The sequence below is a fragment of the Hypanus sabinus genome, chromosome 7 (assembly GCF_030144855.1).
Source record: "Hypanus sabinus isolate sHypSab1 chromosome 7, sHypSab1.hap1, whole genome shotgun sequence".
Classification (NCBI taxonomy): Eukaryota; Metazoa; Chordata; class Chondrichthyes; order Myliobatiformes; family Dasyatidae; genus Hypanus; species Hypanus sabinus.
Genome location: NC_082712.1, coordinates 13310143 through 13335160, shown reverse-complemented (window position 1 = coordinate 13335160; position 25018 = coordinate 13310143). Strand labels below are relative to the sequence as shown.

Below are 25018 nucleotides of genomic sequence, written 5' to 3'. Positions count from 1 at the left end.
CCAGGAGGTACATCATTTGCTGAAGGCTGGATCTGTGACATTCTGGACTGGAGACAGAGATCTGTACCAACAAAACCAGTTCTGACTCGCGGAGGGCTATTTTAAGGGCAAAGAGACAATTTTGAATGAAGTTGGAGGTGACATTGGATGCACAGCAATTCTGGCAGGGTATGCAAGACATTACTTCCTACAAAGCGAAACCCAAATAGCATGAATGGCCACGATGCCTCAGTACCAGATGAACTCAACACCTTCTAGGCCCACTTTGAAAGGGAGAACACAACGACAGCTGTGATGATCCCTGCTGCACCGGATGACCCTGTGACCTCTGACTCGGAGACCAGTATTAGGCTACCTTTAAAGAGGTTGAAACCTCGCAAGGCGGAAGGTCGGGAGCATTCAAGGACATTTTCAAACTCTCACTGCTACAGGCGGAAGTTCCCACTTGCTTCAAAAAGGCAACAATTATACCGGTGCCTAAGAAGAATAATGTGAGCTGCCTTAATGACTATTGCCCAGTAGCACTCACATCAGCAGTGAAGAAATGCATTGAGAGGTTGGTCATGACTCGACTGAACTCCTGCCTCAGCAAGGAACTGGACCCATTGCAATTTGCCTATCACTACAATAGGTCAACAGCAGATGCAATCTCAATGGCTCTTCATACGGCCTTAGACCACTTGGACAATACAAACACCGAAGTCAGTTTGCTGTTCATCAACTACAGCTCAGCATTTAACACCATCATTTCAACACTCCTGATTGAGACGCTGCCGAACCTGGGCCTCTGTACCTCCCTCTGCAATTAGATCCTCGACTTTCTAACCAGAAGACCACAATCAGCGTGGGTTGGTGACAACATATCCTCCTCGCTCACATTCACTACTGGTGCACCTCAGGGGTGTGTGCTTAGCACACTGGTTGGATGATGCTTTTGTTGTTGCCTCTGAGTGAGTGGGCAGTGGGGGTCTTTGGGACTCTGGGATTTTCATTCTTTGGAGGCTTTCTTTCTGCGTCATGGACGTCTGCAAAGAGTAAGAATTTCAGGTTGGATAGAAACATAGAAAACTTGCAGCACAATACAGGCTCTTCAGCCCACAAAGTTGTCCTGACCATGTTGCTAATGTAGAAATTACTCGGGTTACCCATAGCCCTCTATTATATGTGGAATACATTCTCTGATATTAAATTCAACCATTAAACCATTGAATCAGCAAGTCAGGCAGCATCTATGAAAGGAAGTCGACGTTTTGGGCCAAGATATTTCATCATGACTCAACTGCTTATTTCTTTCCATTGATGCTGCGAGACTTGCTGGGATCCACCAGAATTTGTATGTGTTGCTCTAGATTTCCAGACTCCCTTTATTTATGATTTGGCATCATAAAATTGTTGCTACTTGAAAATATTTTGGGAGTCGGCCGCCTCTGCATTCGATGCTGGAGACAATTCTGTAATGTTCACTTCACTTGGAGATAGGGAAATTTAAAGTGTCTTCGGTGTGGTACCATGTGTGTCCCATGGCTGTGGCCAGAGGTCTTGGACATCACATTGAGTATGAACAACTAAAGTGAAGGATGAATCTGCTATTGGTACCCCACCCTGACACTAACTACAGGAAACTGCAAAGACAACCCTAGAGTCCTTCACCCACTCCTCAGTGCTTTGGACTTCTCACTCACTGCACTTTACTTCCTGACCCTGAAATACTGACCTTTTTTCAGTTGCTGTAGGATATTGAGGAACTGTCAAACTGTTCTTACGACTCACAAGAACCACAATGCTGACCACTCAAAAGAAGAAGAGGTCGAACAGAGGGGAAAATTATTCTAAGAACTTAAGGGAACAACTGCAAAGTGTGCCTCAATGCACTCACCATATCCTGTGTAAAACAAACCTGCCCTGCCCTTTAAAGTGCACACCCTCCCCAACCAACACACATACACAAAGCTTAAGGTAGTGCTTGTGCTATTTGTAGCAATGGAGCAGTTTGGGAACAGTTTGTTCTCCTTCTCTGATGAAAGATGTGCTGGCATTGGGGGTGGGGGGGGGCAGAGGAGGGTGAGAAGAAAGATTCCAGGAGTGAAATGGTTAACACATGAGAATCGTTTGACAGCTCTGGGCCTGTCCTCGCTGCAGCTTAGAAGAATGAGGGGACATCTCACTGAATCCTGTTGAATATTGAAAGCCTGAGATAGAGTTGAAGTGGGGAGGATGTTTTTAATGTGGATGAGTCTAGGACCAGAGGGCATGAATCAGAATTGAGTGATTTCCATTTAGAACAGAGCTGAGGAGGAATATGGTTTGGCAGGTGGCAATGAATTGTGGAATTCATTGGCACTAACGGCTGTGTATGCTAAATCATTGAGTACATTTAAAGTTGAGGAAGATAGGTTATTGGTATCAGGGCGTCAAAGGTTAGGGGAAGAAGGCAGAAGAGAGGGATACATTGGGATAATAAAATAATCATGATGGCATAGCAGGGGATAGTCGATGGGTCGAATGGCCGAATTATTCTCTTGTGTGTTATGGTCTTAACTACAAAAGCCTTTACAAACTCACTGCAAATTAAGTAATGTAACACACAGACAAGAACATGACAATACCCGATCATACACACTTCCATATAGGGGAAGATGTACCACAGACATGAAAGTGCCAGATAATCAAACATTTCACAGTCAAAGGCATTTAGATCACGTCTTCCCCATTCTGAATTTGTTCTGAGCAACAATTGAACCTTTCAAACATCTCTGCATTGGGCTGCTGCCACATGAGTGTTTGAAGGGGATTAATTGAGCTGGAGGTCTGTAATTAGGGATGTTTCATAGGGTTTTGTGCTGGGACCTCTGCTGTTTGTGATGTACGTAAATGACCTGGATACAAATGCAGATTGGTGGGTTATTAAGTTTGTAGATGACACTAAGATTAGTGGATTGTGGATTGTGTAGCAGACTGGCAAAGAATACAATACGATATATATCAGTAGTAGGTCTGGACAAAGAAATCGCAGATGGAGTTTAACTCAGATAAATGTGGGGTTTTACATCTTGGTAGGGACATTGCAAGGAGACAATACACTGTCAGGCAAGACTGTCAACAGGTGCGCTTTGCACCTTGGACCCAGAGGAACACTGTTTCATTTGATTGTTTTCAAGTGCACCGGTGAATGACAATTGAATTTGAGCAAACTCATTAACATTTCACACTACAGCCACATGTCTCTCAATCCCATAGATCAGACGAAGGGCCTTCAATCACAGGTACTCTGCTGCTTCAAACACCTACACTTATCTTTGGTTAATCCCAGGCTCATGAACATGCCTGAAAGAAACTAATGACTCTCGTGCTGGGTTGGAATTTATGCCATGGGCCGTTAACATTAAGCAAGGGGTCCATGGACCCCAGGTTGAGAAACCATGCTCTATAATTTACATAGAAGACAACTGTCTTACTAATAGAGGAAACTTTATTCATGTTATTATATAAAGATACAGCACAGTAACAAACCTGTGGCGCTTACATACACAAAAGTGACTAATTGCCCTCTCAACCCATACATCTTTGGAATGTGGGAGGTAACTGGTCCACCCAGAAGGAATCCATGCAGTCTTGGGATGAGCATACAGACTTATTACAGACAGTGGTGGGTAGTCGCTGGCACTGCTGTTTGCATGTTGTCCCTGTGGCTGTGGGTATCCCATGCGTGTTCTGTTTCCTTTCCGATGCACAAAGGATGCATGGGATGATTGGTTAATAAATTATCCTGAGTGCGTTTTGGAGGCAGTTAATGGGCATTTATGAGAGACAATTGGGGTACAAGAAAATAAAGAGGGAATGGAACAACTGGGACCACTCTGCTGGGAGCCAGCATAGTCCAATGGCTGGATGGTCTCCCTTGGAGTAATAAGCAATACCAAACAGTTCTTGATTTCAAGTACCGTCTGTAGATAGAGCTGAACAATTCAATATAACACACACAAAATTCTGGAGGAACTCAGCAGGTCAGCCATCATCTACAGGAATAAACATTCGACATTTCAGGCCAAATCCCTTCATCAGGACTGCAAAGGATGGAGAGAAGCCTGAATAAACAATACAGGGAGTAAAATGAGTACAAATTAGAAGGAAATAATTGAAGCCAGTGGGTTGGGGAGGGGGGTTGATGTAAGAAGTAGGGAGATGATAAGTAGAAAAACCAAGGGGCTGGAGAAGAAAGGATCTTATAGGAAATTATAATGGAAGATGGGAAATGGGGAAGGTCATTAGGAGGGCTCCGGGGCAGTTTATAGGCAGGGGATGGGATGAAAAGAGCTAAGGGGGCAGTGTGGGGAATTGAAGAAGAGGGATGGGGAGGGGGATTAGCAGAAGTTGGAAATATCGATGTTATTGCTTTCAGCTTGAAAGCCATCCAAACTGAATATGGTGTGCTGCTCCTCAAATTGAGAGTGGCCTCATTGTGGCAGCAGGTGGGACCATGGACCAACGTGTCCGAATGGGAATGGGGATTTTTGGATGGAACGAAGGTGGTTGATAAGAGAAACATTAAAAAGACAAACATAGTAACTGTTATGGATGGTTTTGGTAAGATGTTCCCAGTGTTTAAGTAGGTGCTTCCAAGCGAAACAATGGAAATAGATTAACTTATCACTACAGTTGTAGAGTCTGAAAGTGTCAGCACAAAAACTGACCCTTTGATCCATCGAGTACACACCAAACTATTTGGGCTTGGCCCATCGATCCACACATGGTCCATTGTCCTCCATACCCCTTTCATCTATGTACGTATCCAAACTTCTCTTAAGAATTGTAGGCATTCTGTTCAGTGAAGAAATTATCCTGTGGGCCCACAACGTGCATGACAACCTGTTGCCTATCTATGCAGCCCATTCCAGCCCAATAGGTGCATATTGCTGAATATTTGCCAAAGAAGTGTTCAGTGTCCTGCCTAAAGGGCTACTGTCCTGTTGCACTCATGTCCATTATCATGAAGTGTTTTGAGAGGCTTGTCATGAGGCGTATCAAAATCCTGCTGCCCCCCTCACTGAACCCCCTGCAGTTTGTGGACCGTCCCAACCGCTCGACAGACGACATCATTGCCATCACCCTCCACCTGGCCCTAATCCACCTGGACAAAAAGGACACATACGTTCATACAACACACACAAAATGCTGGTGGAACACTGCAAGCCATGCCACATCTCTAAGGAGAAGGACTGTCAATATTTTGGGCTGAGACCCTCCTCACACATTCAAATGCCGTTCATAGACTTTAGTTCAGCATTCAACACAATCATCCCTCAGAAACTGATTGGAAAGCTGAGCCTAATGGGCCTGAACACCTCCCTCTGCAACTGGATCCCAGACTTCCTGACTGGGAGACCTCAGTCAGTCCAGATTGGGAGCAGTATCTCCAACACCATCACACTGAGCACAGGGGCCCCCAGGGCTGTGTGCTCAGTCCACTGTTGTTCACTCTGCTGACCCACGACTGTGCTGCAACACACAGCTCGAACCACATCATCAAGTTCGCCGATGACACGACCGTTGTGGGTCTCATCAGCAAGAACAACGAGTCAGCTTACAGAGAGGAGGTGCAGCGGCTAACGGACTGGTGCAGTCAACAACCTGTCTCTTAATGTGAACAAAACAAAAGAGATGGTTGTTGACTTCAGGAGGGCACAGAGCAACCAATCCCCGCTGAACATCAACGGCTCCTCGGTAGAGATCGTAAAGAGCACCAAATTTCTTGGTGTTCACCTGACAGAGAATCTCACCTGGTCCCTCAACACCAGCTCCACAGCAAAGAAAGCCCAGCAGCGTCTCTACTTTTTGTGAAGGCTGAGGAAAGTCCATCTCCCAGCCCCCATTCTCATCACATTCTACAGGGGTTGTATTGAGAGCGCCCTGAGCAGCTGCATCACTGCCTGGTTCGGAAATTGCACCATCTTGGAACACAAGACCCTGCAGCGGATAGTGAGGTCAGCTGAGATCATCGGGGTCTCTCACCGCCATTATGGGCATTTACTGTACACGCTGCATCCGCAAAGTAACAGCATTATGAAGGATCTCACACACCCCTCATACAAACTCTTCTCCCTCCTGCCGTCTGGGAAAAGGCACCAAAGCATTCGGGCTCTCATGACCAGACTATGTAACAGTTTCTTCCCCCAAGCTATCAGACTCCTCAATACCCAGAGCCTGGACTGACACCTTACTGCCCTATTGTCTTGTTTATTATTCATTGTAATGCCGGCACTGTTTTGTGCACTTTATGCAGTCCTGTGTAGGTCTGTAGTGTAGTGTAGTTTTTTTTCTGTGTGTATTTTACGTAGTTCAGTCTAGTTTTTGTACTGTATCATGTAACAGCATGGTCCTGAAAAAAACATTGTCTCATTTTTCCTATGTAGTGTACCAGCAGTTATGGTCGAAATGACAATAAAAAATGACTTGACATGACTTGATATCTTTCTACGCCTTGCCTATCTAGGTACCTGTGTCAATGCATCAAACACATTCCAGAGATTAAACAGTCCATGTGTAAATTTTGGTTCATGCAAAAACCCTTTCTCACTCTCACTCTATTAGCTCATATTGTATTATCTTCTGTGTAACATCTGTTGGAAATTGGAAACACTCCGACAAACAGCAGATCGAAACTTCATCAATAATTGGCAGTCAGAGAAGATCTGTTTTCTCTAATAATGATGAGAGGAAATACCAATGCCCATGAATGTAAAACCGACAAAGTGTGTTGTATACAGTCCTGTCCGTCACACGCAACGTCCTCCCCACCATTGAGCACATTTAAAAGCAACACTGCCACAAGAAAGCAGCACCCATCATTTAGGGCACCCACCATCCAGCCCACTCTCCCTTCTCTCTTGCTGCTATCAGGAAGAAGATAAATGCCCCTTAGGTTGAGGAAGAGTTATTACCCTTCAGTCATCAGGTTTCTGAAATAGTGTGGATGACTTCACCTGCCTCAGCACAAAACTGATCACTGAACACAGCTCGTGAACTCAGTTTCAAGGATTCTGCAACTTACATTCTTTTTTTTATTGCATTTTTAAGTAGTTACAAAATGAAGTATGCAAAAACAATGTATATATACCCTTCCCCCCTCCCCTTATCCCCTCCCCCCTAACTGCCCTATAGAGAAAAAAAGAAAGAAAGATTGCCTGGTTGTTGGAAGATCTCCACATGCTCCATGCAATTCGTAATAACTTTAATATGTATATTTATTTCTTTCCCCAAATAACCAATTGTTTCATCTTCAGAACATTTATAGATTTAATCCTGTCTTTTGTAAATAAGGGCTCCAAATTTTCAGAAATGTTTCATATTTATCTCTTAAATTATACGTAATTTTTTCTAATGGAATACAACCATAAATTTCTTTCTTCCAAGAATCTATACTTAAATATGTATCCGATTTCCAAGTAACTGCAATAGCTTTTTTGGCTACTGCCAGTGCAATTTTTATAAATTCTTTCTGCTATTTATTTAGTTTGAGTTTTGGTTTTATCCCTTCAATATCACCTAATAAGAGTAATATTGGATTATGAGGAAATTGTATTCCTGTAATTTGTTCCAGTAAAAGTGTATTCCTGTAATTTGTTCCAGTAAAAGTCCAAAAAGGTTCCAGTAAAATTGTTCCAGTAAAATTGTATTCCTGTAATTTGTTCCAGTAAAAGTCCAAAAAGGTTGAATTTTAGAACAAGACCAAGTAGAATGTAAAAAAGTACCAGTTTCCTGGTTACATTGGAAACACTGATCCGATAAGTTTGGATTTAATTTATTTATTTTTTGTGGTGTAATATATAATTGATGTAGGAAATTATACTGCACTAATCTTAACCGAACATTTATTGTATTTGTCATGCTATCAAGACATAGTCTTGACCAATTTGTTTCTTCAATTTTAATATTCAAATCACTTTCCCATTTTTGTCTTGACTTATGAACTCCTTGTTTAATTGCCTGTTTTTGAATCAAATTATACATACAAGATACAAATTTTTTTAATATTTCCTTTTTGAATTAAAATTTCTATTTCATTAGGTTTCGGCAATAACATTGTTTGACCTAATTTTTCTCTTAAATAAGCCCTTAATTGAAAGTAACAAAATAAAGTATTATTTGATACTTTATATTTATTCTTTAATTGATCAAATGACATTAATATACCTCCTTCAAAACAATTCCCTATATATCTAATCCCTTTTTGAATCCAATTATATAAAAGTTGATTGTCCATTGTGAAAGGAATAAGTCTATTTTGAATTAAAGATCTCTTTGCTAATAAAGATTTTTTTGTCTCATCATCAACATTTATCTTATTCCATAAATCAATCAAATGTTTTAATATAGGAGATTCTTTCTTTTCCCGTATCCATTTAGATTCCCATTTGTATATTAAATCTTCTGGTACGTTTTCTCCCATTTTATCTAGTTCTATTCTAACCCATGCCGGTTTATCTTTCTCGAAAAAAGATGCAATAAATCTAAGTTGATTTGCTTTATAATAATTCTTAAAATTTGGAAGTTGTAATCCTCCTAGATCAAATTTCCATGTCAATTTTTCCAACGATATTCTTGACATCTTACCTTTCCAGAGAAATTTCCTCACATATTTGTTTAACTCTTGAAAAAACTTCTGGGGTAATTGTATTGGTAATGATTGAAATAAATATTGTAGTCTAGGGAATATATTCATTTTTATAGTATTTACTCTACCTACTAATGTTATTGGTAATGCCATCCATTTATCAAGATCTTCCTGAGTTTTTTTCAAAAGTGGTAAATAATTTAATTTTTATGTTTTTTATGTCATTATCAACTCTTATACCTAAATATTTTATACCATTTGCTGGCCATCTAAATTGAGTTATTAATCGACATTGATTATAATCTCCTTTAGTAAGAGGTAAAATTTCACTTTTATCCCAATTTATTTTATAACCCGATATTTTCCCATATTCTTCTAATCTACAGGATAATTTGCGTAGTGAATGTAGTGGATCTGTTAAATAAAGTAGAACATCATCAGCAAATAAATTAATCTTGTATTCTTCCTGATTAACTCTGAAACCCTTAATATCTGGATCCATTCTAATTAATTCAGCTGGTGGTTCTATTGCCAACACAAACAAAGCAGGTGATAATGGGCAACCTTGCCTCGTTGATTTTGTTAACTGAAATGATGTTGAAATTTGACCATTTGTCACTACTTTAGCTTTGGGATTAGTATTTAAGGTTTTAATCCATTTTATAAATGATGTTCCTAATCCATATTTTTCCAATACCTTAAATAAAAAATCCCATTCCAATCTATCAAATGCTTTTTCTGCATCTAAAGCAACTGCCACACTCATTTCCTCCCTCTTTTGCGCTAAATGGATTATACTAAATAACCGGGTTACATTATCTGCCGATTGTCTATTTTTGATAAATCCTGTTTGATCCATATGCACTAATTTTGGTAAGCATTTAGATAATCTATTAGATAAGATTTTTGCTATTATTTTATAGTCGGTGTTTAATAAAGAAATAGGTCTATATGATGCTGGTTTTAAAAGGTCTCTATCTTTTTTTGGCAATACTATTAAAATAGCTGTTGAAAAAGATTCTGGAAGTTTATGCGTTCTTTCCGCTTGATATATTAACTCCATAAAAGGAGGAATTAATAAATCTTTAAACTTTTTATAAAATTCAGGTGGAAAACCATCTTCTCCTGGAGATTTATTACTTTGAAGTGATCCCAAAGCTTCCTCAACTTCCTTCAATGTAAAAGGCGTATCTAATCCCTTTTGTTCTTCTGTATTTAATTTTGGAAGAGTTATTTGTGATAAAAATTCTTCTATCTTAACATCATCATTCTTTGATTCTGATTTATACAACTCAGAATAAAAATTCTTAAAAGCCTCATTAATTACTAGAGGCTTATAAGTAATTTCATTCACTTTTGTTTGAATTGCATTTATTGCTTTGGAAATCTGATCTGTTTTTAACTGCCATGCAAGAAATTTATGTGATCTTTCATCTAGTTCATAATATCTCTGTTTAGTTCTCATAATTACTTTTTCTGTTCGATATGTCTGGAGTGTATTATATTTTAACTTCTTATTAATAAGTTGTCTTCGTTTTTCTTCTGTCATATTTCTTTGAGATTCTTTTTCTAATTTTGTAATCTCTTTTTCCAATTGATCTATTTCTATCATATATTCCTTCCTAATTTTAGATGTATAACTTATTATCTGGCCTCTCAAATATGCTTTCATTGCTTCCCATAATATAAATTTATCATCAACTGAATGTAAATTTGTATCTAAAAAAAACTGAATCTGCTTTTTCATAAAATCACAAAAATCTTGACATTTTAATAGAATTGAATTAAATCTCCACCTATAAATTGATTCCTCTTTATCTATCATTGTCATTGTCATTATTAAAGGAGAGTGATCAGACAATATTCTTGCTTTATATTCCACATTTTTCACTCTATCTTGAGTATTTGTTGATAATAGGAAAAAATCTATCCTAGAGTATGTTTTATGTCTATTTGAGTAGAATGAATAATCCCTTTCTTTTGGATTGATTCTTCTCCATATATCAATCAAATTTAAATCTTTCATCAATGATAGAGTTAATTTTGCTACTTTTGATTTTGTAATAGCCTTTGTTGATCTATCTAAAACTGGATCTAAACAAAAATTAAAATCTCCACCTATTAATATTTTATCATGTGCGTTAGCCAAATTCAAAAAAAACTCCTGTATAAATTTTACATCATTTTCATTTGGTGCATAAATATTCATAAGAGTCCATAGTTCTGAAAAAATTTGACAATGTATAATTAAATATCTTCCTGCCGAATCAGTTAATACATTTTGTATTTTAATTGGTAAATTTTTATTAACCAAAATTGCAACTCCTCTCGCCTTTGAGTTAAATGAAGCTGCAATAACATTTCCAACCCAGTCTCTTTTTAATTTCTGATGTTCTATATCCATTAAATGAGTTTCTTGTAAGAAAGCTATATCTATTTTCATTTTTTTAATATATGTTAAAATTCTTTTTCTTTTTATTGGTCCATTAAGCCCATTAACATTAAAACTTTAAAAATTCAATAGATTAGTCATTATTTTTAATTATGTTACTCCAATCTATAATAATATCTAATCTTTCAACTTTCATTGTATCCTGGGAAATCCTTTTAGAAGTCTCCATGTTGCTATGTGTGTCCCCACCAATCATCCAGGCAAAAGAATAGAAGAAAAATAGAAAGTAAAGAAAAAAACAAAATACCCCCCTACCAATGTTGTGAAAGAAAAAAAACACAACATTACCCCTCTCTATTGTACGGGTCATGGCAATCGCCATGATTACACAAGTGAATCCCGTAGTAACCGATTCAAAGCTCCCCAACCCCCCCGCAACATAAAAAGTATATATTAAAAAAACATACTATTCTCAGTTATTATTTCTAAAATTTTACTTTTCTCCCTTATATCATCCTTAAATGTCGACTTACATTCTTCATATTGTTATCTATCTATCGATCTATTACTTGTTATTTTTTGACAGCTGGTCTTCTTTTGCACAATGGTTACTTGTCAGTTCTAACTTTACTCGCTTTTTCCCTCTCAGGGACAATTCATCCCTTTAAACCCACCCACCACTGTGAGACCTATTAGCAGGTGTCGGCCATTTGTCTGACCGACCCTGCTCCCCCAGACAACACAATCATGATGGACCGTTCACCTCAGGATCCTTCATCTTTAATCTCTTTGCCATTAGGAGACTATGCAGGACCTCAGAAAGTCAGGCAACATCTATGAATAGAAATAAACCGTTGACATTTCTGGCCAAGATCCTTCATCAGGACTAGACTGACAAAGGGTTTCACTCCAAAATACCAGCTGTTTATTCCTTTCCATTGATACTTACTGATTTGCTGAATTCCTCCAGCTTGTTTTTCTGTGTTACACTGGGATTCCATCATCTGCAGAATGTTCAAAGGTTCATTTTATCATCAAGGTATATATGCATAATAGAACTCTGAAATTTGTCTTCTCCACGTAGCCATAGAGCACAGAAAATCATCTGTTGGAAGACATCAATGCCCTCCTGCATGAAAAGAAATAAACAAAAACCCACAAACCACGAATACCCCAAACCCTCACTTACACAAAAACTACAGATCACCCAAACCCCAGCCCGCCAATTTGCAGCAAGAAATAATGGGCGAGACCACAAGAAAAAAACATAGAACTGTAAGAGGCCAATATGAACTACAGTCCAATCCATAAATCTCAGAATTTCAATAACATCTCCAAGAAAATCAGGAGTTGTCTCAGGATGCAAGACAGATTATGTGTACAAGACTATAAGTCATAGGCACAGAGTTTGGCCATTTGGCCCATCAAGTCTGCTCTGCCACTCAATCCTGGTCAATCCTTTCTCTCCCTCCTCAGCCCCGCTCCCCAGCCCATTCCTCGTAACCTTTGATGCCCTGTCCAGTCAAGAAGTTATCAATCACTGCCTTAAAAACCCCAGTGACTTGGTCAGTACAGCTGCCTGTGGTGACAAATTCCACAAATTCATCACCCTCTGACAAAAGAAATGTCTCCACATCTCTGTTTTAAATGGACACCCCTCTATCATAAGATTGTGCCCTCTCCCCTATCATGGAAAACTTCCTTTCCGCATCTACTCTGTGCAGACCTTTCAACATTTGGAAGGTTTCAATGAGGTCACCCCCCCCCCCCCCCCATCCATCTAAATTCCAGTGAGTACAGTCCCAGAGCCATCAAACGTTCATCATATGATTACCCTTTTGTTTCCAGAATCTTCCTTGTGAACCTGCCCTCAACCCTCCCCAATGCCAGCACATTTTTCTCAGATGAGGAGTCCAAGACTGGTCACAATACTCATGATGAGGCCTCACCAATAGGTTCAATAGGTACATTTAATGCCAGAGAAATCCATACAATATACATCCTGAAATTCTTTTTCTTCACTAACATCCATGAAAACAGACGAGTGCCCCAAAGCATGAATGACATTTAAACATTAGAACCCAAAGCCCTCCCCAGCAACCCGCTCCCTCGCACAAGCAGCAGCATGGCAAAGCCCCCCCCCCCCAGCAAAGCATTAATAAAGACAGACTTGCAGTACCCCAAAGACTATCCGTTCCCCTGGTAATTCGACATACCACAGGTTCCCTCTCCCACTTATAAGGGAAAAAGAGATGTTCCCATATCTCAGCGAGAGGGGATGCATAATGAAAAACTGATTTATGATCTTAAAAGTTTGCTGCATTGCATTTTCCGAGCTCTGCGCCCAGAGAATCGGCCCCGAGGCTCAAGTCCTGGACACACAATAGACAATAGGTGCAGGAGTAGGCCATTTGGCCCTTCGAGTCAGCACCACCATTCAATGTGATCATGGTTGATCATCCATAATCAGTACCCCGTTCCTGCCTTCTTTCCATATCCCTTGACTCCGCTATCTTTAAGAACTTTACCTAACTCTTTCTTGAAAGCATCCAGAGAATTGGCCTCCACTGCCTTCTGAGGCAGAGCATTCCATAGATCCACAACTCTCTGGGTGAAAAGGTTTTTCCTCAACTCTGTTCTAAATGGCCTACCCCTTATTCTTAAACTGTGGCCTCTGGTTCTGGAACACAACAGGCAGCTAACCCACTGCTCCTGATGTTCCATGTTCTCCCGCAATGCCTCAGTCAGGGGCACCGGCCTTGAATTTCCCGTCTCCAGAACCACGAAAATCCGGCACCCTGAAGGCGAGCTTGCAGGCCTCGTCCTTGGGGAATCAAAAAGCGCCGGTCGTGAGGCCCTGAGAGCGGGTCCCATTCCCACAAAGAACCAAAGTCAGAGTGTAACTCTGGGTCAGGGTCTTAAAAAGATCCTTCAAAAGCGAAAAAAGACATATCAAAGATAGAAATAGAGCTGTTTTGGAAGATGCAAGCAAAAGAATCACCATTTGGCGCCATCTTCATTTTGCTCCACCCTTCCAGTGCCTTATAAAGCTTCAGCATCACATTTTGTCATTTTGTCACTCATAGTTCAGTCCCTCCCCACCTACATCCAGAATACATCCCATGCCCTCCACCACTTCAATAACTTCCAGTTCCCCGGTCCCGACCGCTTTATTTTCACAATGGATGTCCAATCCTTATACACTTCAATTCCTCATCTAGAAGGCCTCAACCCCCTCCACTACTTTCTGGACAACAGACCTCACCAGTTCCCCAACAACACCACACTCCTCCGGTTGGCAGAACTGGTACTCACACTTAATAACTTCTCTTTTGGCTCTTCACACTTTCTTCAGACCAAGGGTGTAGCTATGGGCACTCGCATGGGCCCCAGCGATGCCTGCCTCTTTGTTGGTTATGTGGAAGAGTCTATGCTTCAAATCTATACTGGTGCTGCTCCCCAACTTTTCTTTCAATACATTGACAACTACATTGGTGTTGCTTCCTGCACCCATGCTGAGCTCATCAATTTCATCGACTTTGCCTCTCACTTCCACCCAGCCCTCAAATTCACTTGGTCCATCTCTGACACTTCTCTCCCCTTTCTCAATCTCTGGAGACAGACTGTCCACTGACATCTTCTATAAACTGAAGGACTCTCATAACTACCTCGACTATCCCTCTTCCCATCCTGCCAAATGCAAAAATGCTATTCCTTATTTCCAGTTCCTTCGTCTCCTCCGCATCTGGTCCCAGGTTGAGGCTTTCTGTTCCAGGACATCTCAGATGTCCTCTTTCTTTAAGGATCGTGGTTTCCCTTCTGCCGTCATCAATGGTGCCCTCACCCACATCTCCTTCATTTCCCGCACTTCAGCCCTTACCCCATCCACCTGTCACCACAACAGGGACCGTTCCCCTTGTCCTCACCTACCACCCCACCAGTCTACAGATCCAGCACATTATCCTCCGCCACTTCCGCCAATTTCAACAGGACCCCACCATTAAGCACATCTTTCCCTCTCTACCCCTCTCTGCTTTCTGCAGGGATCGTTCCCTCCACGACTCCCTGGTCCACTCATCCCTCTCCACAGATCTTCCACCTGGCACTTATCCCTGCAAGTGTAAGTGCTACACCTGTCCTTACATCTCCTCTCTTACCACCATTCAGGGCCCCAAACAGTCCTTCCAGGTGCAGCAACACTTCACTGCTGTGTCTGTTGGGGTCATCTATTGCATTCGGTGCTCCCGGTACGGCCTCCTCTACATCGGACAGACCCGACGCAGATTGGGGGACTGCTTCATTGCGCACCCTCGTTCCATCTGCCACAAGAAACAGGATCTCCCGGTTGCCACCCACTTCAACTCTGCTTCACATTCCCATTCGGCTATGTCCATACATGGCCACGTCTACTACCATGGTGAGGCCAAACTCAGGTTGGAGGAGCAACACCTCATATACGGTCTGGGTAGTTTCCAGCCCCTTGGCATGAACATTGAATTCTCAAACTTCCGGTAAATCCCTCCCTCTCCCTTCCCCCATCCCACTTTCACTCTGACTGCTCTTCCAGCTGCCTATCACCTCCCTCATGGTTCCACCTCCTTCTAATACCCATAGAGCTTTCCCGTTACGTTCCTTCTTCACCTTTCCTGCCTATTGCCTCTGCTTCCCCTCCCCCGCCCTTCGTCCTTTCCTCTTACTGGATTTTCACCGGCACCTACAGCCTTCTCCTTCCCACCCTCACCTCACCTTCTCTATAGGGCCCCTGCCCCCTCCCTCTTCAGTCCTGATGAAGGGTCTTGGCCCGAAACGTTGATGCTTGTTTCCACGGATTCTGTCCGACCTGCTGAGTTCCTCCCGCGTGTGGTACGTGTTGCATCAATCCACTGAATGCACTCTTGCCACATTCCTGCAAAATTCCTCATTCTCGCAGAACTTGAGGGCACAGCCTCAAAACTGAGGAGTGACATTTTAGGACTGAGGTAAGGAGGAATTTTTTTAATCAGAGATCAGTGGATTTGTGGAATTCTCTGTAACTGACTGCTGTAGAGGCCAAGTCCGTGCGTATATTTGTGTAGGTGTGTGGCGAAGTGGTTAAGGCTTTGGGCTAGCGATCTGAAGGTCATTAGTTCGAGCCTCAGCCGAGGCAATAGGCAGGAAAAATCAAGAAGGAATGTAAGCGTGTGTCCTTGAGCAAGGGACTTAACCACACACTGCTCCTGCATGTTCCAAACCACCAGTGGCGGCGGTTGGACAAGACAAGGTGAAGTTGATAGTATCCTGATTGGTCAGGGCATCAATGGATATGGTGAAAAGGCAGGTGTATGGGGCAGAGTGGGATTAGCCATGATGGAATGGCGGAGCCGACTCGATGAGCGGAATGGCGTAATTCTGATCCTATGTTTACATTCTTATGGGAATGCAGATTGTTTCAGAAGGGTGAAACGGAGGGAAGGCCAGGACGTCTCTGTACGCTAAAAGCAGGAGTTCAGCAGTGACAGTTTGGAAGCAAATGTTACATTGAACTTCATTGCAAGGTGATTTGAGAACAGAAGACAGAATGTTGCTGCAGCTGTACAGGGCCTTAGAGAGAACCTATCTGAAGTTTGTGCAGTTTGGAGTTTGTCTTTGTTGGGATGATTTATCAGAGAGTGAATGTAGTGAAGGTGTATGAAGAAACCAGAGGGAGCAGGAATAATGCCTGATGAGAGAGTGAATTAGTTGGCCCCACAGACACTGGAGTTGAGAGGAATGTCTAAGAACTCATAGAACCTTGTAAGATTCTAACAGGACAGGATAAATATCGGAGAGCATGGAACCAGAAAACACAGACACTGGGAAATCAGAAAGCTATTTGGAAGTAGGAACAGAAATGTCTACACCCAGCTGGTGGTAAACATATGGAGCGAGGAGGCCGGGTCTGCTGAACCGGTTTGGAAAACTGGTCTTCTCAGCCTCCCTTGGTGGATCGGTCTCGTCCGTCTCTGTGGACAGAACAAGATCAATTAACGTGATCCACGGCAGTTGTACAATGAGACCAAATCTGGCATCCCTCTTCACTTATAATTTTGGAAGGGAATAGGATTGAGACATGAACGGAATTCCCAAAGGGTAGATTTTATCATCGGTGTCAGCGTTCGACACAGATATGGTTTTCAGCCCATGTACACATCAAATTGGAAGCTTTACAGTAACGCAGCAATAGAGGTAGTGGTGTTGATAGGAAGCCGAATGGCCTTAGTCTATAGGATAGTATTGATCGAATAGTATGGTTCTTAGATTAAGACCATAAAACAAAGGAGCAGAAATAGAAGATTCAGCCATTCTATTCTGCTCTGACATTCGACTGTGGTTAATTTACTATACCTATCAACCACACTCTCCTGCCCTCATCCCCTATGGTTCTCCGCCTTACATACATCCAGACAGACAGACATACTTTATTGATCCCGAGGGAAATTGGGTTTCATTACAGTAAGTTCCACAGACTCAGCCACCTGTGGTGTAAGGAAATTTCTCGTAATCTCTGATCTAGGGGGACGTCTTTGTATGAATGGCAGAGTGAAGTAATTCTGGCTGGGAAGTGGGTACAAAAATCCTGGGTGCAACGTAAATGCAACGTATTCTGTAATGGATCAAGGTTGTAAATTAAGGAGGAACCTGATTATCAGTAATATAAGAAAAAGTTACGTGAGTTGAATCACTTTTCGATTGTTAATATGTTTGAAGCGGTTATGACGACAGTTTAAACTGGATTACGGTGAAGGGAGATATGGCAGAGATTCAGTCAGGAGCCAGATCTCTGAGAGATTTGCGTCGTGGGCGAGCTTTGTGGAGAATGAGAAGAGCAGAATCACCCCGGGTTGACTGATTGCCCTGGTCCCAGTGCACGTGGGATGGCGGGAGTCGAGACTTCCCTGTATTGCTTTTTCCGCGGAGGTCCGGGGTGACATTTTGTGCACATCAGAGATTAGATTTGTAGTTAGAACATAGAACATTACAGCAGAGTTCAGGCCCTTCGGCCCACGATGTTGTGCCGAGCTGTCAGCCTTCTCTGAGCTCAAGCTTTTATTTATTATGTGATGGTTTACAGACACAGGGCTGAGCAGTCCCTACCAGCCCACCGAGCCGTGACACCTAGCACCTCACCGATGTAATCCCAGCCTAATCACCGGACGATTTACAATTAACAATTAACCTGCTGACGTCTTTAGGTTGTGGGATGGAACCGTAGCAGCTGGAGGAAACCCACCCGCACACGGGCAGAACGTACACAGTTCCTAACAAAGGACGCCAGAAATGAACGCCCAATGTGTAATCGCATCGTGCTAACCGCTGCGCTACTGTGGCGTCCTAACCCATCCCTCCTGCAGATCCTCACATTTGTCTCTCATTCAGTAGGTATTTAGCGGGTACATTCAATCCAAAAGGTATCTCAAAACGCTAAGCAGCTTACAAACACTTCTGAAGCAGTCACTCTTATGATGTAGTAGTCACTCTGATGAGTATTTCTGCGAGCTCCAACAAACAGTGATCGGGCAGCGAGTTTTTGTTGACAACTAAAGACTGGGACGCCTCAAGTGTTTGAATCACGTCCCAGCACCCACCGACCGTCCCAGTGAATCGGATTAGAGTCACGTCACGGCCTGAGCCTTCAGCATTATTACATACAGTATCCGAGTAGATCACAGTAGAGAACGGCGCCCATCAATCAAAAGCCGAGAGTTTTCAGTCCGAGTGGGATACACAACGTCAGCACGGCACAACTGTCTGTCCCTGAAGAGAAAGTGAGACAAGTCAATCCAGACTCAGGGAAAGGGGGAGAGACTGACTGAAATCTGTAGGTGTCGAGACATACATATAATGTAGCAGATTTACCCTGACGGAGCTACGGAAGATAACGTGTATGTGAAAGAAGAAGAAAAGGATATTACTAAGAATGTGGAGATCACAGTGACATGAATTAAACATTAGAACAGGAAGTTTAGCCTGGAGTCAGATCATAGATTATAAGATATAGGAGCAAACCTGTCCATTCGGCCCAACAGGTCTGCTCCCCATTCCATTATGGCTGGTTAGTTATCCCTCTCAACCATTCTCCCGTCATCTCGCCGTAAACCTCCGCAGTCATCTACGTCAATGTATTCCGCATATCCACCACCATCTGGCTAAATAAATTCCTCCTCATCTCCGTTCTAAGGGACGTCCCGGTTTCTGAGGCTGTTCCCTCTGGTTCTTGACTCCCCCGCTATATGAACACTCTCCTCATCCATTCTATGCAGGCCTTTCCACATTCGATAAGTTTCAATGGGACCACCCGCTCCCCACCCCCCCACACCCCCACATTTTTCTAAACTCCAGCGGCAGGCCCAGAGCTGTCAGATGTTCCTCATACATTAACCATTTCATTCCAGGAATCATTCTCCTGAAACGCCCCTGGAGATAGATAGATAGAGTATATTGTACTCCAGTTTTCAAACACTCCCTTATTTAAAACCATGACAAATTATTGTCCTTCCGCTCTACCATATTCCGACTGACTTTCCGATCTTCTGCATATTACCCCACTGGGTAAAGTTCCCTTTCATTTGTAATGACCAGTGTGTGGAAATTTTTTCTTTGGCCAGTGACGGCAACCTGTGTGCTGTGAATAATTTCGTCAATAAAAAATAGTATAACTAAGCCCGTTCTAAAATCTGGAGATAAATAATTGCAAACCCCATGTTGTCAACTCCGTCCGCCTCAGAAACTGGAAAAGGAAATGTGACCGTGTATGATCGTGGAATATACTTAACATGCCAGCAAGGGAGAGGGTGACAACCTTCTGAGCGCAGTTTAAATTCCTCTGTGTGTCAGTAGCAGAAGATGTGTGTGCGTGGACACATGCACACGAGGGGGAACATTATACCCCAGATGAACACTTGACAGTCCCTCACATAACTATAGTAAGGGATCTTTACTCCATTAGTGTCATAGAGAAGTACAGCACATAAACAGGCCCTTTGGCCCATCTAGTCCATACTGAAACCATTTTAACTGCTTATTCCTTTCGAGTTGCACCGGGGCCATCGGCATCCATGTACCCATCTAAACTTCTCTCTGAAACATTGAAATCGCGGTTGCATGCACCACTTGTACTGGCAGCTCGTTCCACACACTCACGGCCCTCTGAGTGAAGAAGTTTCCCCTCATGTACCCCTTAAACTATTCACCTTTCACCCTTAACACATGATCTGTGGTTGTAGCCCCACCGAACCTCAGTGGGAAAAGCCTGCTTACATTAACACTGTCTATACCCTCAAAATGTTGTATACCTCTATCAAGCCTCCTCTCAATCTTCTACATTCTAATGAATAAAGTAACCCATTCAATGTTTCCTTACAAACCAGGTCCTTCAGACCTGGCAACATCTTTGTAAATTTTCTCCGTATTCTTTCGACCTTATTTACTTCTCTCTGGTAAGTAGTTGAGTGAAACTGCACGCAGGCTTTACCAAATACTTATACAACCTCGACATAACATTCCATCTCCTGTACTCAATACATTTATGTACAAAGGCCAATGTAGCAGAAGTCTTATTTACAGCCTTTATACTTGTGACACTTTCAATGAATTATGGACCAATATTCCCAGAATCTTTTTTCAAAGATTTTTTTGCAAGCCCTGATAACTTTCCCCACTGTCCACTACAACCCCATTCTTGGTGTCATCCGCAAATTTGCTGATCCAGTTAACCACAATACCATCCAGATCACTGACACAACAAAGGGCCCGGCACTGAACACTGCGGCACTCCACTAGCTACAGACCTCCAGTCAGAGAGCTAACCATCTACTACAACTCTCTGGCATCTGCCTCAAATCCGATTTATTACATCATCTTGGATGGACATCATCTGTACCATTCTGACCAGTCTCCCATGTGGGACTTTGTCAAAGGTTTTACTGAAGTCAATGTAGACAACATCCACTGCCTTGCCTTCTTCAAATTTTTCGGTAATGTCCTCAAAAAACTCGACCAAATTGATTAGACATAACCTACCATGCATGAACCCGTGCTGACTAACCTTAATCAGTCCATTTCTATCGAAATACTTACATGGCCAGTCCCCTTAGAATACCCTCCTTTAGCTTTCCCACAACTGATGTCAGAATCACTGGACTATAATTTGATGGTTAATATTTGGAACCTTTAAAAACAGCGGAACATAGGTATCCTACAATCCTCTGGTACTTTTCCCGACACTAATGATGATGTAAATATCTCTGCTAGGTCTCCGGCAATTTCTGCGTTTGCATCGCTTAGGGTCTGAGGGAATACCTTGTAAGGCCCTGGGGATTTATCCACCCTGATTTGCCTCAGGATAGCAAACACCGACTCTGCAATCTGTACAGGACCCATGAAGTTAATGTGTTTTGCTTCACTTCTATAGAATCTGTGTCCACATCTCAAGTAAATGCAGGTGCAAAAAGTAATTAAAATCTCCACCATTTGTTTTTGCTCCACAGATTAATTAGCAATCTGGCCCTCCAGAGGATATTTTGTACATTGCAATCCTTTTGCTTTTAACATATCACTAAAACCCCTAGGATTTTGCTTCTCTGTTCCTGCTAGAGTAACGTCATGCCTTCTTTTAGCCTCCCTGATTACTTGCTTATGTGTCTCTTGCATTACTGCTACTCCATAAACTTCTCATTTGTTCCTTCCTTGTCATATGGGGGGCTTTGGGAATGGACCCAAATGCAGGACACAGACACTGAAGTACTAGGAACGGGACGGGACAAAACTAAAGGACAGGACAGGTTGCAGACCAGGCTAGGGAAGCAGGACCAGGCCTGGTTTCTTGGAGCTTGAGGCTCGTGGCTCGAGGCTGGGCTCTTGAAGGCAGACTCGGAACCGTACATCAACATAAAGCCAGGGCTTATCCATCAACAAGCTGGGACTCCTCTTTAACAAGACACAATCATGAGATTGGACAGTACATAGACACAGAGCCAGGACCTATCCTTCAACAAGCCAGGACTCAACTTTCACTCCACACCAAGGCAGGACAGGTCCACCCATCAGAACAGCCAGACTTACCCAATGGAGGCAAAGACAAAACAAGACAGATTCCATCTGCAGGGCAACAGCAGAACAGCCTGAATTACCCCACAGAGGAGAAAACAAGACAGATCATCCCACAGGGCAATGGCAGAACAGCCTGACTGACCCCACAGGGTGAAGACAGGAAGAGACAAACATCAAAGAACAACAGACAGTTCCATCTCTGCATCAGGGCTGCTCCAAGTCCTAGTTACAGCCATCAACCTCCACTGGCTACAGAAACAACCAGATCCCTACCTAGCTCAGAGAGGCTGACAGCCACCCAGCTGGCCCAGGAAGCAGCTGAATCCATACTGCAATGACAGCAAGACTCCAAGAAGCCATGGTTCTCCAACATGGCCTAAAGCTGGCAAGTAGCTGTTCTAGCCTTCCACCAGCCATTTGCTCCCAGGGAATCTTGACAAGACAACCACCCAAACACACTCAATCCCAGGGCCACTTAAGTACCCATCCCCAAGATGAGCATCAGCTGCTCATGGTTAAGTCCAACCAAAACAAGGGACAGCCGGAAGACCCGGAGCCCAGAGTCCGCGGACTGGACTGTGACATTCCTTCGTTTTCCTGCTATGCACCTTCTTTCTTTCTCTTAACCCGGGCCTCATTATCCCTTCAAAATGTTGAAACAAGCTAATGGCTTTAAGGTGGCTAAATGCAGTGTTCCCCTACAGAAACTTCTGTCACCTGTCCTATCTTATTCCCTAACAGCAGATCCTATCACACGCTCTCATTGGGACTTCCACGTACTGATGAAGATAACTTTCTTGAACACAAACTTTATCCTATCTAGTCCTTTTATGCCATGGGATCCCCAGTCAATAAGTGGAAATGCAAAATCACCTCCAATACCAACCTTATGTTTATTGCAACAGTCTGCGATCTCTTTACATCTAAATCCCGCAGACTGTCAGATGGTCTGTAATATCGCCCCATTAACGTGGTCATAACTTCTTATCTCTCAGTTCCACCCATAACGCCTCTCCAGACGAGTTCACCAGTCTATCCTGATGTCCCACTGCCCTGACATTTGCTCTGACTAGTAACTCCACGCTTCCTCCTTTAACCCTTCCCACTCTGTTATGTCTAAAACAACAAAACCCCTGAATGTTAGGGTGCCAGTTCTGCCCCTCCTGCAACCAAGTTTCTCTCATGGCTACAATGTCATAATTCCAGGATCTGATCCATAGCCTGAACTCATCCACCTACATTATGATGCTTCTTGCATTGAAATATACGCCGCTCAGGACATAGTCGCACCATGCTGAACTTTTTGATTCTCGACTTTGAGGTTTTTCAACATCTGTTTCCACAACCTCTCCACTAATTGTTCTGGCACTCTATTTTCCATTCCACTGCAATTCTAATTTAAATACCACCATGCACCATTAACAATCCTTCACGCTGGGATGTTAGTTCCACACCAGTTTAGGTGCCAACCCTCCCTTCTATACCAGTCCACTTTCCTTCAAAGAGATCCCAGTGATCCTTCACTCCTACATCAACTCCTTACCTACGTGTTAAACTGTATAATTATCTAGTTCTGGTGTCACTAGCCCGTGACACGAATACCAATCCTAGGATCACAACCTTGGAGGTCCTGCCCTTTAACTTAGCAATTAACTTTCTGAACCCCCTGTGCAGAACTCGTCACTCGTCCTTGGTACCTGCATGGATCACAACCTCTGGGTGTTCACTCTCCCAATTCAGATTGCAGAGAACTTGATCCGAGATGCCCCGGAACCTGGCAGCCGGGAAGCCACATACCATCGGGAATCTCTTTTTCACCCACAGAGACTCCTGTCTGCTCCACTAACTAACGAATCCCTAACAACACAGGGTGCCTTATCTCCGTACAACCCTTCTGTGTCACAGAGCCAGACTCAGTGACAGAGAAACGCCCGCTGCGAATTTCCACTGCGAGGTCATATTCCTCCCCCACCCCGCCCCCATAGTGTCCAAAGTAATAAACCTGATTTTGAGGGGGGTGGCCACAGGGGTACTCTGCACTGGCTCCTTTACCCCTTTCTATTTCCTGACTGTCACCCACTTCCCTATGACCTTGCCCTTGTGTGTAACTACCTCACTACATGTCCTATCTATCATCCCTTCAGCCTTTCGAATGACCAGAGTTCATCCAATTCCACTCCAACTCCTTAACACGGATTGTTAGAAGCTGCAGCTGGCTGCACTTGTCACAATTGTAATGATCAGAGATACTGAAGGAATTTCACAAATCCAAAAATACATCACATTGATATACCCTGAAGACCAAAGAGATTTTGGCACGTTGGTCCTCACAAATCAAAGTATTGAGTACTAGAATTGGCATGTTATGTTCAAGTTGTATCAGATGTAAGTGAGTATTTGTGCATTTCTGGTCACCCTCCTGTAGCCAAGATATCAATAAGTTTGAAAGAGTGGAATGAGCTTCCTGTAGAAGTAGTAGAGGCCAGTTCAGTTGTGTCATTTAAGGTAAAATTGGATAGGTATATGGACAGGAAAGGAGTGGAGGGTTATGGGTTGAGTGCGGGTAGGTGGGACTAGGTGAGATTAAGGGTTCGGCACGGACTAGGAGGGCCAAGATGGCCTGTTTCCATGCTGTGATTGTTATATGGTTATATGGTCATAAAAATATGACAAGATGTGTTGGTCTTGGGGACCTGAGCTACAGGGAAAAGTTACATACGTTAGGACCTTATTGTCTGAAGCGCAGGAGAATAAGAGGACATTTGATAGAGCGATACAAAGCTATGAGAGGAATAGAACAGGTCCATCCATCCGCCAAAAGCAGAACCTCCAAGTGACACAACATTTGAAATCTGATTTCCAACCCGTTCTGACATCTCAGTCTATGGCCTCTTTTTCTGTCACAATGAAGCCACCCTCAAGATGAGGAGCAACACATTATATTCCAT

The 25018-nt window shown here is 42.7% G+C and overlaps 1 protein-coding gene across 1 annotated transcript in view; it reads right to left on the bottom strand.

The window, feature by feature from the left end:
* LOC132396474 (hepatitis A virus cellular receptor 1-like) overlaps positions 1-23870 on the bottom strand; it is an 89068-nt gene extending 65198 nt beyond the window's left edge. Inside the window, exon 1 of the mRNA XM_059974016.1 lies at positions 23768-23870. Within this exon, the coding sequence (XP_059829999.1) occupies positions 23768-23870 (103 nt within the window). The remainder of the gene's footprint in view (positions 1-23767) is intronic.
* Between the last annotated feature and the right edge of the window lie 1148 nt (positions 23871-25018).